Below are 13,426 nucleotides of genomic sequence, written 5' to 3'. Positions count from 1 at the left end.
TTATTTTCTCATTTTCTGGTCCGTTTACTCTCTAAACATATAAGACTTCATGAGAAAAGAACAATCTTGTCCAATCTGCACCTCCAGATGTTTTATTGTTTCATTTAATTAACTCAAATGTATATGGGACATTGTAACTTCAAAGGCCGTTTCTCCAAAAGCATTTTTCTCCCATAAAGATCAGCCCTTGAAGTAGCACACAAACTTTACAATATTGCACTTACCAGTTTTCAGTCAGATCCTGTTTATTCACGCTAAATATTGAATACAAATTCAAAATTGTCTGGTTCTTACTCATTTAAAGCTCGGTTTAGGTTCAAATTGCATCCATTACACTTAAAAGTACTTATTTAACCTTCAAAAACATGTTTCCTGTTCATCTTGCAGACTTCTTCTCCTCTGACGTCTGTGGTCCCGATAAGGAGCTGAACGCAGAGACCTGTCAGTGCGTGTGTCGTCATGGCGATCGTTCCTGCGGCCCGAATCGTCGCTTGGACCTGAGCTCCTGCCAGTGCGTCTGCAGTGCCCCCTCTGGCCACACCTGCCCCCCGCACTTCATCTTTGACCCGGACACCTGCCAATGCACCTGCACCAAGTCCTGCCCCCGTCATCAGCCGCTCAACAAATCCAAGTGTTCGTGCGAATGTAACGAGTCGCCCAACAAGTGCTTCCTCAGAGGGAGACGCTTCCACCAGGGCACGTGCAGGTGAGCAGAGATGATTTTAATGCTTGTGATAATGTATTTTTGTGCCATATTTAACAATCAATTGAGGAGAAAACCTAAAAAAGTTTATCAAACATGACATGCATGTGTGAGGCAAAATTAGTGACTCTAAATTGGCCCTAGTGAATGAATGTGAGAGTGAATGGTTGTCTGTAATGTCTATGTCTCTGTGTTGGTCCTGCGACATGTTGGCCCCTGTCTAGTGTGTGCCCCGCCTAAGGCCCGAAGTCACTGGGATAGGCTCCAGTCACCCGCGACCCCGAAAGGGAACAAGCGGTAGAAAATGGATGGATGGGAACTTCTAAGTCGACTTTTAAGACATTTCCTTGTGAATTGTGTACATTTTAATTTGAGTCTAAATAGAGATGGTTGACCTGGCGTTACCTCAGAAAAGTAAACAGATGTTTTGTAGATGTTGAACTACTGCAGGTGATGGTAGCATTTAGCTCAAATCTACCGTTAGCAATCTTGGATATTCATACAAATTTGGGCTGTGGGACCACTTTTTTCTTCTTTGTGTGGTTGTGTTTGGCAGAATATAACTCCTAAAGTCTGCATTTTCTCTTGTAGTTGTTGAACAGTTTGTGACAGAGCAGCTCTTCTACATTAAAATGAATGGATTGTCTCACCCACAGAGGTCCGTTAGTGGATGTTCCCTCGAATGCCGACTGTGTCAATAGTCAACCAATTATTTTGGAGGATTGATACAGGCCACAGCACTACGCTTTAATCATGGACTAGATTAGGACTAAACCGGGACTAGAACAGAACCAAATCAAGTCAACATTTGGACTAAATTGAGCGCAAACCAGTTGAATATTTTTGTTGACTTTTCCCATCATTGCGTCACCTCCTCCAGCACTCGTCGCCCGAGCCGCAGTAGTAGATTTAGTAAATGCTGCTAGCTTAAACCGTGTGTAATCTAAGCCCTGTTGCTAATGACTTCTGTGAGCTGTCACTTAACCATTTCCTCTCCTCAAACGAAGGAAACACTCGGTAACTCTCTCACATCCATCCAGCCTGTCCACCGGTGACCCCTTGTGACCCCACTCCTCTGTGATTTATGAAGCCCGCAGCAGCAGAGGAATCCAGCGTTTGGGTCTGGCTTAGTCCTGTTTAACTTTTGAGCTTTATTTTAGCAGATTTGAAGTCCTGGATTCAGCCTACTTTAGTCCTGATGTAGACTTTGGATTTAAAGGACACATATTATGCTAATTTGACTTTGTTGAGCTTTTAACCATGTAATAGTCCATTAGGAATTTCCCTGATGTGTGGTGTTTTCTCGATCTGTGACGGAGAGGAAGTCAGGAGGCTAGTTTGCCATGTGTATTTAAAATTTGTGCAATTCCCTCTGCAGCCAACAGATGGCATCAAAACTTAGTTAGTGCCGTGGGAAACGGCAGAGGTACAAAAGTATTTGGTTTTCCTATAAACTATTTGTTTCTTAGTTCTAAAACATGAGATGGTAGTCAAGCGCATGTTTTGGCTAATAACAACGCAAACAAAGCATAATGTTCTAGTTCCCCTTTAGTTTATGTTTGATTGCCGGTCCAAATTTTGATGTGGTGTTTGAAGTCTGAGTCAAATGTGCTGTCCAGTCAGAAAGGAACAGACATACAATTAAAAATTATGCAAGTAAAGTAACATTGGTTGAAGTACACATATTATGCAAATTGTACTTAATTTTGCTTTTAAGCATGATTTACCATTGTTCCCTCAACAAAAATATACCCGGAGTTGTAATTTAGCTCAAGCTTTGTTTTCTCCCCTTTGAAATTCCCTCTACTGCCAGTAGATGGAGTTCTTACAACAATCTGGATGAGGGAACGTCTGATTTTTATTCTAAAACATGAGATGCCAAAGTAGAAGTACTCACGAGCATGCTCAAAGGCTAATACAAATACAAATAATGTCTAAAATGTGTGCTTAAATACAGGTTGTTATTGAAAATCAATATTTCTGTCAATAGCCTTAGTTGTTGCACTTATAAATAGTGGTAACTCTGTCCTAAGTGTAGTCTTCTGTTTGAATGTTCAGCTGTAAATCACTGTAAGTCCCTGAAGAGCTGCTGCAGTTTGGGTGAAATCTAAACCACAACTCTGACCTTTTGCCCCTGAACACACCACAGACAATCTTAATGGAGGACTTGGGAGTACAGAGACATTACACCAGAGCACAGTAAATTGTCAATTTTATGAACCGCTCTGATGAAAATGTTCAATTTAAGTGATCGAGGAAAAGTTGTTTCTGTTTTATTTTTTTGTAAAATTTGTCCCTGCTCCACTTGGGCAAAACATTTCATCCACTTTTCCTATATGAATATAATTTTAATATGACTGAGACACAAATCCAAAAGAAGAATATAAATTCAAGGTGAGACAGTACAGGCAAAGCTCTTTTTTTATTATTTAGTTTTTTGGTCAGTTTGCTCTCTCAACATACAATTTCACCTGAAAACAACTAAAACGGTCCAATCTACACCCAATTGTTTCATTTAATCCACTTACATCCATACATTATATGGGACATATGTTTTATAGAAAAAAAAAACGTTTCAACTCTCATCCAAGAGTAATAATAAATATAGCCGCAAGCGGCAATGATCGGCCCTCGCCACACCGCCGCCACGCCGCAAGAGGAGGGGGCGCTAACGCGCCCCAATTGTCCTTTCATTACGCCTACTGCTGAATCTGTGACGCTGTCACATCTTCTCCCCTTTGTTTTACCATCAAAAAGCTATTTTATTTTGAATTCTTGGCAAAATGTGCGGCTTTGCCGCACAGACACCGTAACTCTTTGAATGAAAATGTGGATAACTTTTGATGGTCCTGAAGATGAGTCTCACCAAATTTCAGGTTAATATGTCTAACGCCCTGGGAGGAGTTTGTGAAAGTCTAAAGTGTAAACATGTTCTGGCGATTTCCCCATTGGAATAACATGAAAGGTTTCGGTCATCGTTACGGCAACGCCATAACAATTATGACATGGGTCTCATTGACTTTTTTGATGCGGTTGCCAAAATTGAGTTGTGTGTCAAATTTCATATAATTTCGCAAAACTAAACATTTAACCTCCATATAAAATCTGTAGGGGGCGCTGTGGCGCCAAATGAATTTATTTCACTTCAAGTAGGTTTAGGGCAAAGAGTTTAACAACTGATTCTAATTTGACGCAATTCGGACTTTATCTGCGCAAACGGCAGAAATTTTAAATAAGGGAGATTTCTGAAATTCTAGCTACAGTTTGCGGCTTTGCCGCACAGAGACCGTGAGAGGTATCAATGTAATTTGGATAACTTTTGATGTCCCACTCCTCAGTAAAATTTTCACCAAATTTCAGCTTTTTAGAGCCAACGCCCTGGGAGGAGTTCGTAAAAGTACGACGTTTGGAAAAACTCCGAAGTCATGTTTAGCCATTTTTGAACCAATATGGCCGACATTTGGTTGGGTGGACGGCGTTGCCGTAATAATATTTTTTACTTCTCTTGTCACCATCTACCTCGGCGCCAAATTTCATGATTTTACGATCAGATTTTTTTTGGGTCATTTCCCATCTCTCAATGCATTTTTGGTACATTTGGGGGCGCTGACGCGCCAGTTTTTTTTGTTTTAGAAAAGGGAAATAGCCAGAATGTAGAGAGGCACGATTTTTAGAGGTGTGAACATTTTTGTGACTTTTCGTCAATGTTCACTGGGTGAAAAATAGGGGGGTTGGTCCCGAGAAGAAGAAAGAATAATATTCCGATGCGAAAACAATGTTTCCCATTTTTCAAATATCATAAACTATACATTTTCGGAAAGCGCTCGCGCTTTCCTACCTCATGGTGTGGGTCCCTGGTCACTGACGGGTACTTTCGTTAATTTTGAGTGGGCTCCGCCCACTTTGTGTTTTTGGCCCTCTATACAGTAATAATGTTCAATTTTTGCATTACATGTTTATATGAACGGAACATGCAAGAGATGGGGAACGTATTCGTGAGCTACTTAGCGCAAATGAGTGCTTTATATGGGGATGACGACCGCTTCGCGGTCGTCATCTCAATGTAAAGTGCTCGTTTAGTGCGCACTTTTGCACGGGCTTCGCCCGTTTACAACGGTAATGTTCCATTTTCCTACTACTAATTAGTATGCACGGGGCGTGCATGAGTGGAGGAGTGCGTTAGTGAGTGTTTGGAAGTGGGCGAGCGCTTCGCGCTCGATTTCGTGCGCACTACGTGCGCACTTTCGCAGCCGTGCTTCGCACGGCCTTACGAGATTAATAGGCCTCTCGCCAGCTTGTGGCGCTCGGGCCTAATAATAATAATAATAATAACTTTTCTTTGGGTCACTTCAGTGACCCAAAGACGCTGAACATATATAAAAAAGGGGGGGTATTTACAGACAGGGGGGACAACACGTACAGAACACATTAATATACAGATAAAATGAACAAGACAGAAGAAATAGAGAGAAAAAGATGGGGATGTAACAGGGGGTAGAAGAGTAGGCAATGGGGTAGAGGAGGCTAGGGGTAGGGGAGGTCATAGGCTTGGGTGAAGAGGTATGTTTTTAGGCGGGATTTGAATGTTGTGAGTGAGGGAGAGTGGCGGACAGGTTGGGGGAGGGAGTTCCAGAGTCGGGGTGCTGTTCGGGAGAATGCTCTGTCGCCAAAAGTTTTGAGTCGGGATGTTGGTGCAGTCAGGGTGAGAGAGGAGGAGGATCGGAGAGCTCGGGTGGGGCGGTGGGGGATGAGGAGGTCAGACAAGTAGGGGGGGGCAAGGTGGTGAAGAGCTTTGAAGGTGAGGAGGAGTATTTTAAAGTTTATGCGCTGCTTGATGGGGAGCCAGTGGAGAGAGCGGAGAACGGGAGTGATGTGATCACGGGACCGGGTGTGGGTGAGGAGGCGGGCAGCGGAGTTTTGGACCATTTGGAGTCTATGGAGGGAATGGGAGGAGATGCCAGTGAGGAGGGAGTTGCAGTAGTCAAGGCGGGATGAGATGAAGGCATGGATGAGGGATTCAGCAGCGGGGAGGGTGAGGCAGTGTCGGATTTTGGCGATGCGGCGGAGGTGGAAGTATGAGGTCTTGACAATGTGGCTGACATGGGGAGTGAAGGAGAGGGTGGGGTCCATGATGACACCGAGATTGCGTACCAGGGTAGAGGGGGTGATGGTCGAGGTGTCGATGCTGAGTGAAAAGGGACCAGTTTTATTGAGAGTGGATTTGGTGCCAATGAGGAGGAGCTCTGTTTTGTCACTGTTCAGTTTGAGGAAGTTGAGAGTGAGCCATGATTTTATTGTAGAGATGCAGGTTTCGATGTGGCTGAGGGGAGGGTTTTGGGTGGATTTGGTGGTGAGGTATATCTGGGTGTCGTCAGCGTAGCAGTGAAAGTCCAGGTTGAGTTGGCGGAGGATGTGACCAAGGGGGAAGATGTAGCAGATGAAGAGGAGGGGGCCGAGGACTGAGCCCTGGGGGACCCCCTGCGTTACTGGGGAGAGGGTGGATGAGTGACCGGAGAGGGAAATGAACTCTTGCCTGTTGGTGAGGTAGGATGTGAGCCAGTCAAGTGCAGAGCCCCCAACACCCAGTTGGCGCAGCCTTTGTAGGAGGATGGAATGGTTTATAGTGTCAAAGGCTGCGCTGAGGTCTAGTAGTAACAGGATGTTGAGGGCCCCGGAGTCTGCAGAGGTGAGGAGATCGTTGAGTACTTTGACCAGGGCTGTTTCAGTGCTGTGAAGTGGGCGGAAGCCAGATTGGAGGGGTTCATAGAGGTTGTTTGACTGGAGGTGGGTGTGAAGTTGGGCGGCGACGATGCGTTCCAGCGTTTTTGAGAGGAACGGCAGGTTGGAGATGGGGCGGTAGTTGGAGAGGTTGGCGGCGTCTAGGGTGGGTTTTTTGAGGATGGGGGTGATGGAGGCCAGTTTGTAGATGGAAGGAACATGGCCGAGGGATAAAGACTGGTTGAAGAGGGTGGTGAGATGGGGGATGAGAGCAGGGAGGCAGGCCTTGGTTAGAGTCGTTGGGAGGGGGTCGAGAGAGCAGGTGGTGGTTTTGGAAGCGGTGATGAGGTCTATGATATGAGAGGAGTTAACAGAGGAGAAGGGGGTGAGGGGAGGGAAGGGTGGGTGGTCAGGGAGAGGAGGGGGGGCAGGGGTGGGGGTGGTGATGGAGTTAATGGAGACGGCAGTCATGGAGCTGTTGATTTTGGAAATTTTGTCATTGAAGGCAAGGAGGAAAGAGTTGCAGAGGTCAGGGGAGGAGGGTGGAGTGATGTCCGGTGGCTGGAGCAGCTTGTTGACGGTGGAGAACAGGGTGCGAGGGCTCCGGTGGGAGCTGTTGATGAGGGTGGAGAGGTGGGCAGATTTGGCGGCTTGGAGAGCGTCACGGTAGGAGGAGATGTGTAATTTGAAAGCTTCGGCGTGGACGGTGAGGCGGGTTCTTTTGAGGAGTCGTTCGAGTTGGCGGCCAGTCTGCTTCTTGGTGCGGAGTTCAGGGGTGTACCAGGGGGCGGGGTTGATGTATGAGACGGAGGAGGTTTTCCAGGGGGCTAGGGAGTCAAGGGAGTCGGAGAGGGTGGTGTTGAGCATGACAGCATAGTCGTCGGGGGAAGAGGGGGGGAAGTCAGGGGGGAAAGCAGAGGATATGAGCTGGGAGAGCGTGAGGGGGTTGACTGACTTGATATTGCGGTAGGTGATGGTGCGTTTTTTGGGGTTGTGGGGCGAGGGTAGGGGGGCGGAGAAAAGGATGCAGAGATGATCAGAGAGTGGGAAGGGGAGGGGGTGGGGCTTAGATATGGGTAGGAGAGAGGAACAGACTAAGTCCAGAGTGTGGCCTTTGGTATGGGTGCGGAAGTCAATATGTTGGGTGAGATGGAAGCAGTCCAGGAGAGAGAGGAAGTCGGATGTCAGTGGGGCGTTGGGGCAGTCAATGTGGATGTTGAAGTCACCAGTGAGTAGGAGGCGGGCAGAGAGAGAGGATGCGATGGTGAGGAGTTCAGACAATTCAGTGAGGAAAGAGGGGTGGGGCTTTGGGGGACGATAGATCAGGATAGCGGTGATAGAGTTGGGGAGGGAGAAGGCGAGGTATTCAAATGATGAGATGGATGGAAGGTTGAGGTTCAGTTCAGTGATGGATGTAGATTTTTTATGAATAACAGCAAGACCTCCCCCACGCCCGGAGAGGCGGGGTTTGGCAGTGTAAGTGTAGTTGGAGGGAGTGGCTTGGTTGAGAGCATAGAAGTCCAGGGGCTGTTGCCATGTTTCACAGAGGAGAAGCAGATCAATGTTATTGTCCAGTAGCAGTTCAGATATAACAGGTGATTTGTTGGCGAGGGAGCGGCAGTTCAGCAGTGCAAGGGAGATGGATGGGGGCGCGGAGATGGATGGGGGCGCAGGGGTGGGGGGGCGGAGGTTGCTGAGGTTGGCAGTGCGGCAGGTGGGGGTGACAGGGGGGCGAAAACTAGTCCAGAGTGAGGGGATAGGTGAGCCGTCGTTGGAGTGTTGGTTATGGGAGAGACCAGAGCCCCTGTGGATGTAGCGGGGCCGGCAAAGGATCCCAGCTGAGCTAGCTGCAGAGGCAGCAGTAGCTGGGAGACGGTGGTTATGGTTGAGGAGGTGAAGGTCAGCAGCGGTGTAGGTGAGTAGGCGAGAAGTTGGTGGAGCGGTGGCCTGGAGGCGTGGGAGTGATAGTCCGAGGAGGAGATGGAACGTAGCAGCAGATGAGAGTAATCCAGTTAGAATGTTGGCGGTGGCTAGAGGCTGGTTAACTAGAAGCTGGTGGGCAGAGAGTTGTGAAAAAGCAGCAGTGGACCGGGTGTTGAAGCTGGTGGAGTGAGTGGCGTTGGTTGCCCCAGACCTTGTCTGCACGGCAGGGAGGCCCCGCGATACCATGACGGACCTCCGCAGGTGTTAAGCCAGCTGTTAGCTGGCGGCTAGGGCAGTAGATAGTCCAGGAGTGAGGGAGGAGATGAGTGATGGACGGTGCAGTAATGTCCGATGAAGTTAAGGAACAGGGATGTAGACAGAAGACAACACAGAGACGCGGGAACAAAACAAAACAATGGAAACGACTAACAAAACAAAGACGTTGGGACAGAAGCGGCAGTCCACATACCAGACGCCGGCGTTGCTCTAGCCCAATCAAGACGCATTTGAGTCCAGTTTTGTGACCAGATCGCCCCCGTCTGTGGAGCGGGGAAAGCAGAGAAACGGGGCTGTACCTTGGTTGTATGGGGCTGCTTTTCTCCGGGTGGAGCCGGTGCCCCGCTCTCCGTGTCTGCTCCTGTGGCAGGCTAAGAGAGTCATTCTCAATCTGCTAATCGAGTCTGGAAACTCAGGTTTTTATATTCTACTTAGTGTAAGCCCCGCCCACCGGGCAGGACCTCCTGATAAAGAGAGTTTTTGGTTTCACTTGAGACGACTCTTCTTTGTTTTCTAACAGCCCTGAGATGGGCTATCAACATCCTATTGTAACCTGACTTTCACTCCCTCCTCACTGAGTACCCGATTAGCATCAGAATTCCCCGGGCGTCTCCCACTCCAGGGTTTCAAAATATGATTATATAATATATATATAACTGGAAGGTTGAATCTTAGACCTCCATTTCAGTTTAAAGAAGGGTTCTCTTTTTAACAAAGATTTCCTTTTTAACTCCTCTTTCAAAGCATCTTTTCTCTCTGCTTAGAACAAGTGGTTTGAGGCTTTAAGATGAAGATGCACGACACTCTGGGGTCCTGAATTTGCATGTCTTCTGTGTTGATAAAGCCTCTTGTGAAGTGCACCGCTCTTTACTATTTTCTTCACTGCATTGGATAGAATACACTACATTGCTCTATTTTTGTGTCGGCATCTAGGGTGGACCAGTTTTTGTCTTAAAGTGTTGCCTGGTTTAAAATGAACAGGAACACAGCTGATTATGAAGCCAAAGAAAGGGGATCTGACCGGTGGCTACATCTTTTTCAAGCTGTTGGATGAGGTTATAGACTTCTGTATTACAGACTGCATCCTGGGGAAGCTATTCCATGCATTTACGGCCTTCCTTAAATCCACAAAGGGGATGTTCCACTCAGACCTATTGTGTGCAGCACATGTGTCCATCACATACAATGTGGCCAAGCATTTAACAACCATCTTGGCACCATTGGTGGGGAACTCAGAACATCATGTGGAAAACACACACATCATTTTGTGGACAAAGTGAAACATCTCCAAATGGACCCAGATGACCTAATGGTTTCATGTGATGTCGCGTCCCATTTCCTTTTCTGAGGCAGTAGCAGTAGTTAGGACCAGACTGCAGGAGGACACAACCTGACACCGAAACACATCTGCAAACTACTAGACATCTGTCTTAACACCACATCCTTTCAATTCTGGGGACATTTACAGACAGATACATGGCCCTGGATCTTTTAATTGTTTTAAAATGCATTATGACGTCACCAAGTGGTTAGCGTAACAGGTAGAGCGTCCTCTTTACCCGTTTCATTGGTTATTTTTGTTGAACTGATGTATAATTGGCTGCATGTAGAAAGTGGGCGGGAGCTAGAAAGTGCGCAGTGTTTACAGCACGTCATGCAATCTGACCAATTTGGCCTTTTCTACATCATTTAACTGAGGTTTTACAAAAAGTGAAGGACACAAGAGCAGATCGACTGGAAAAAAGAGACATTCAGAACATGTGCTGAAAAACAAAGTTTATCTAACGTAGAATAGACAACAACAGCAAATAATCGTTCAAACCATGAATTCATTGTGGTTGTCGGTGTAGCAGTGGCTCAGGTTTTATTCATCTACAAAGCTAAAGCAGAGAAACTACAGGACAAACAGCTCACTGAGGAAGGTGTTTGCTAAAGGTAAGATCGGCCTTGTGTTTAAAGGCTGACAAGCTCAGACAGCAGAGCAACAGTCTATGGATATTAGTGTTGTGAGATCGAGCCCTGTCAGGTGCATGTTTTTCATTTTTGTTTTGTCACTGATTGTTTTAAAGAACACCAAGATGTACAATTTCTTGAATAACTAATTGTCACCTCTGCTGTTCTGTTCAACGTTTTTTGGAGGGAGGAGCTCTCTCAGAACGCTGTCTTTGCCTTTGGAGGGTTACTGTCTGTAACTGCACTAAAACCACATCATATTGGCCAGAATGAACCCCCTCCCTTTCTTTTTGGGCTAAGCCCCGGATGTTTAGAATGTCTGGCTCCCACTACAGCACAAGCTGGAGTGATCAGAACCAAAAAGCCGGACAAAAGTGACAAAGGGAAAACTGAAAATAATTTTTAGGCATGACAGCTGTTTATTTTAAACAAGGCGACACTTTAAGACAAAAACTGGTTCACCCTATTTCTTTGCATTCTGATGCTAATCAGGTACTCAGTGAGGAGGGAGTGAAAGTCAGGTTACAATAGGATGTAGATAGCCCATCTCAGGGCTGTTAGAAAACAAAGAAGAGCCGTCTCAAGTGAAACCAAAAATTCTCTTTATCAGGAGGTCCCGCCCAGTGGGCGGGGCTTACTCTGAGTAGGATAAATATCTGAGTTTCCAGACTCGACTAGCAGATTGAGAATAACTCTTGAATGAGTCGAAACTTTGCATTTTTCTAGAAACAGAGTCCAGATGATACAACAGACTTTCTACAATGGAACATTCCTGGACGAATGAGCGATTACACCAACTATGTGGGACATTGTAACGTCAAAGGCTCTTTTGTCCCAATGAAAACATAAAGACCAAAGGATTTGTTGCTATGATCTTCCATGTCTGATTTATTAAAGTTTCAGTTCTGAGGAACACTAAGATATGCCCATACACAAATGAGGATTTGTTCTGGCCACTCTTAAGTCAACCTAGAGCCTCAGGGAGATGATAAACGATGACATTTTGGATAAAAGCAGGTTGTGACTGACTGTTTGGAAGGTTTTTTTTAGGATCACAATACTCATACCGCCTCACCCCTTTTCAGGGTCTCCCTTACATAATCAATGACACAGTCGTTTTCTATTTCAGTTAAGTTTCCTGATGTTACACAAACTGCTTTTGGTGGAGGAGCTGGTCAGCCTCCAAGGGGCTTTTCCTATCACTTAAGATAGTGCGGGTAAAACTAATAAAGGACGCTAGTGGCATATAGAATTCTGGCTATTTGATTATTTTATTTATTAAAACCCATTGTGCTTAAGGGACCTATTTTTCCTAAAACGACTGAAGAAAAAGGTCAATTAAAACTGAAGCTGTCCTGAACCCTCTGGTGTACAAACAATTGGCTGGAGCCTTCGTGAAGCTGAGACTCTGTAGTTTTGGACTCTGTTTTTTGGATGTCTGTTTTACTCTAATTAGAAGTAGAAACAAGCTCTGCACAGAGGAATTCAGATTATAAATCCTGATTACATTGTCTTTGTTAAATATATGAATGAGTAAAGCTGGTGTCTGGAGGTTTGGTCTGATTGACACTAAAGTGAGCTCTTGTTGGGGTTTGACAATTCTCTTTTAAAAGCTGAAATTAAATTCATTCAAATTAGTTTTAGAAACTTGTAAAAAAAAGATTTCTAGGCAGAATCCATATAAAAAACCTATTAAGTATGTATATTATTTTAAGGTGATTTTTTATTTGTGAATTTGGACAAACTTCCCAGAATGGTTGAGTTGACTGGAAATAAGTGGGTTATTATGTTTATGCACAGCATATTAAGCAGCTTGAGAGTTCCCTTTTGATGGACAAAGATGGTCCCATGCGTGAATGGCCTAAGCGTAAGGGTGTTAACCTTTATTTCATAACAAATTGAGATTTATGTAGGTAACCTGAGTCAAGTCAACTGCAGCATTGTTAAAAAACAAATCACAAACACAGTTGTTCTAAAATAAAGACATTAAGAGATTAAAACCTGACTAAATGTAAAAAATTGAGAAAAATCTCTTAAAGAAACCAGCTCACACAACTTCATTTCAGATTGAAAAGTATACAATCTCCACCTTTATGGTTTGAGCGAGTATTGAGTCACGTTGCTAAATCTTGCAATCTTTCTTTGTTTCAGCTGTGTCAGTCCCCCGTGTGAAGTGCGGAGGCGGCGCTGTGAACCAGGATTCTCCTTCAGTGAAGAAGTGTGCCGCTGTATACCGTCTCACTGGAGACGACTGGACTAAACCCAAACCCAAAACAAACATTTGATAAAACTTTTCTCACCGTCCCCTGAGCTGTGGAGGCAGCTATGGACCTGAACCACACGGGATAAACAGAGAAACAGACTCTGGTCAAATGAAGGTGGAAATGCACTGACTCAAAGGACTTATAATGTAGGAGAAAGGAGCTGGAAAGGGCAGAAGAAGACTTTAAAATATTGTCTAAATAATTTGAATGTGTTTGTATTAATTTTATCACAGTATTCTTATGTCAGATTTGGATTATATAATTTATTAAATGTTATTTTCTGCTTGTTTATTGACTTTTTTCATGGAAATACACTGTGATCAATATTTTTGTATCATGTAAAGTATAAGATGAAAATAAAATATACTGGATATTGTCAGATGTTATTATAATGTGCAGTGGTAGAAGTATAGTTAAATGGCTGAAAATGTACAAGTATGCTGCCAAGATTGCACTGAGGTAAAAGTATAAGGATGCTTGAACAATTCTACTACAAATAAGGTTTTAATGCAATTTTTGTTGCATTTTAGATCAGTCTTTTATATAAAACTTTATTCATTCACAACTCTGTGTAACCAGATTTATGTCA

At 44.9% G+C, this 13,426-nt stretch overlaps 1 protein-coding gene across 2 annotated transcripts in view; it reads left to right on the top strand.

Annotated features, from left to right (window-relative positions):
* vegfc (vascular endothelial growth factor c) overlaps positions 1-12,851 on the top strand; it is a 71,105-nt gene extending 58,254 nt beyond the window's left edge. For both annotated transcript variants that reach the window (XM_072463812.1, XM_072463813.1), the window contains exons 6-7: positions 388-706; positions 12,725-12,851. In XM_072463812.1, the coding sequence (XP_072319913.1) occupies positions 388-706; positions 12,725-12,833 (428 nt within the window). In that variant the 3' untranslated portion in view covers positions 12,834-12,851. The remainder of the gene's footprint in view (positions 1-387; positions 707-12,724) is intronic.
* The last annotated feature ends 575 nt before the right edge of the window (positions 12,852-13,426 follow it).

The sequence above is a fragment of the Eucyclogobius newberryi genome, unplaced genomic scaffold (genome assembly GCF_026437365.1).
Source record: "Eucyclogobius newberryi isolate DKJ021-1_F unplaced genomic scaffold, fEucNew1.0.hap1 SCAF_4, whole genome shotgun sequence".
Lineage (NCBI taxonomy): Eukaryota > Metazoa > Chordata > Actinopteri > Gobiiformes > Gobiidae > Eucyclogobius > Eucyclogobius newberryi.
This window is presented reverse-complemented; position numbering and strand designations above follow the sequence as displayed.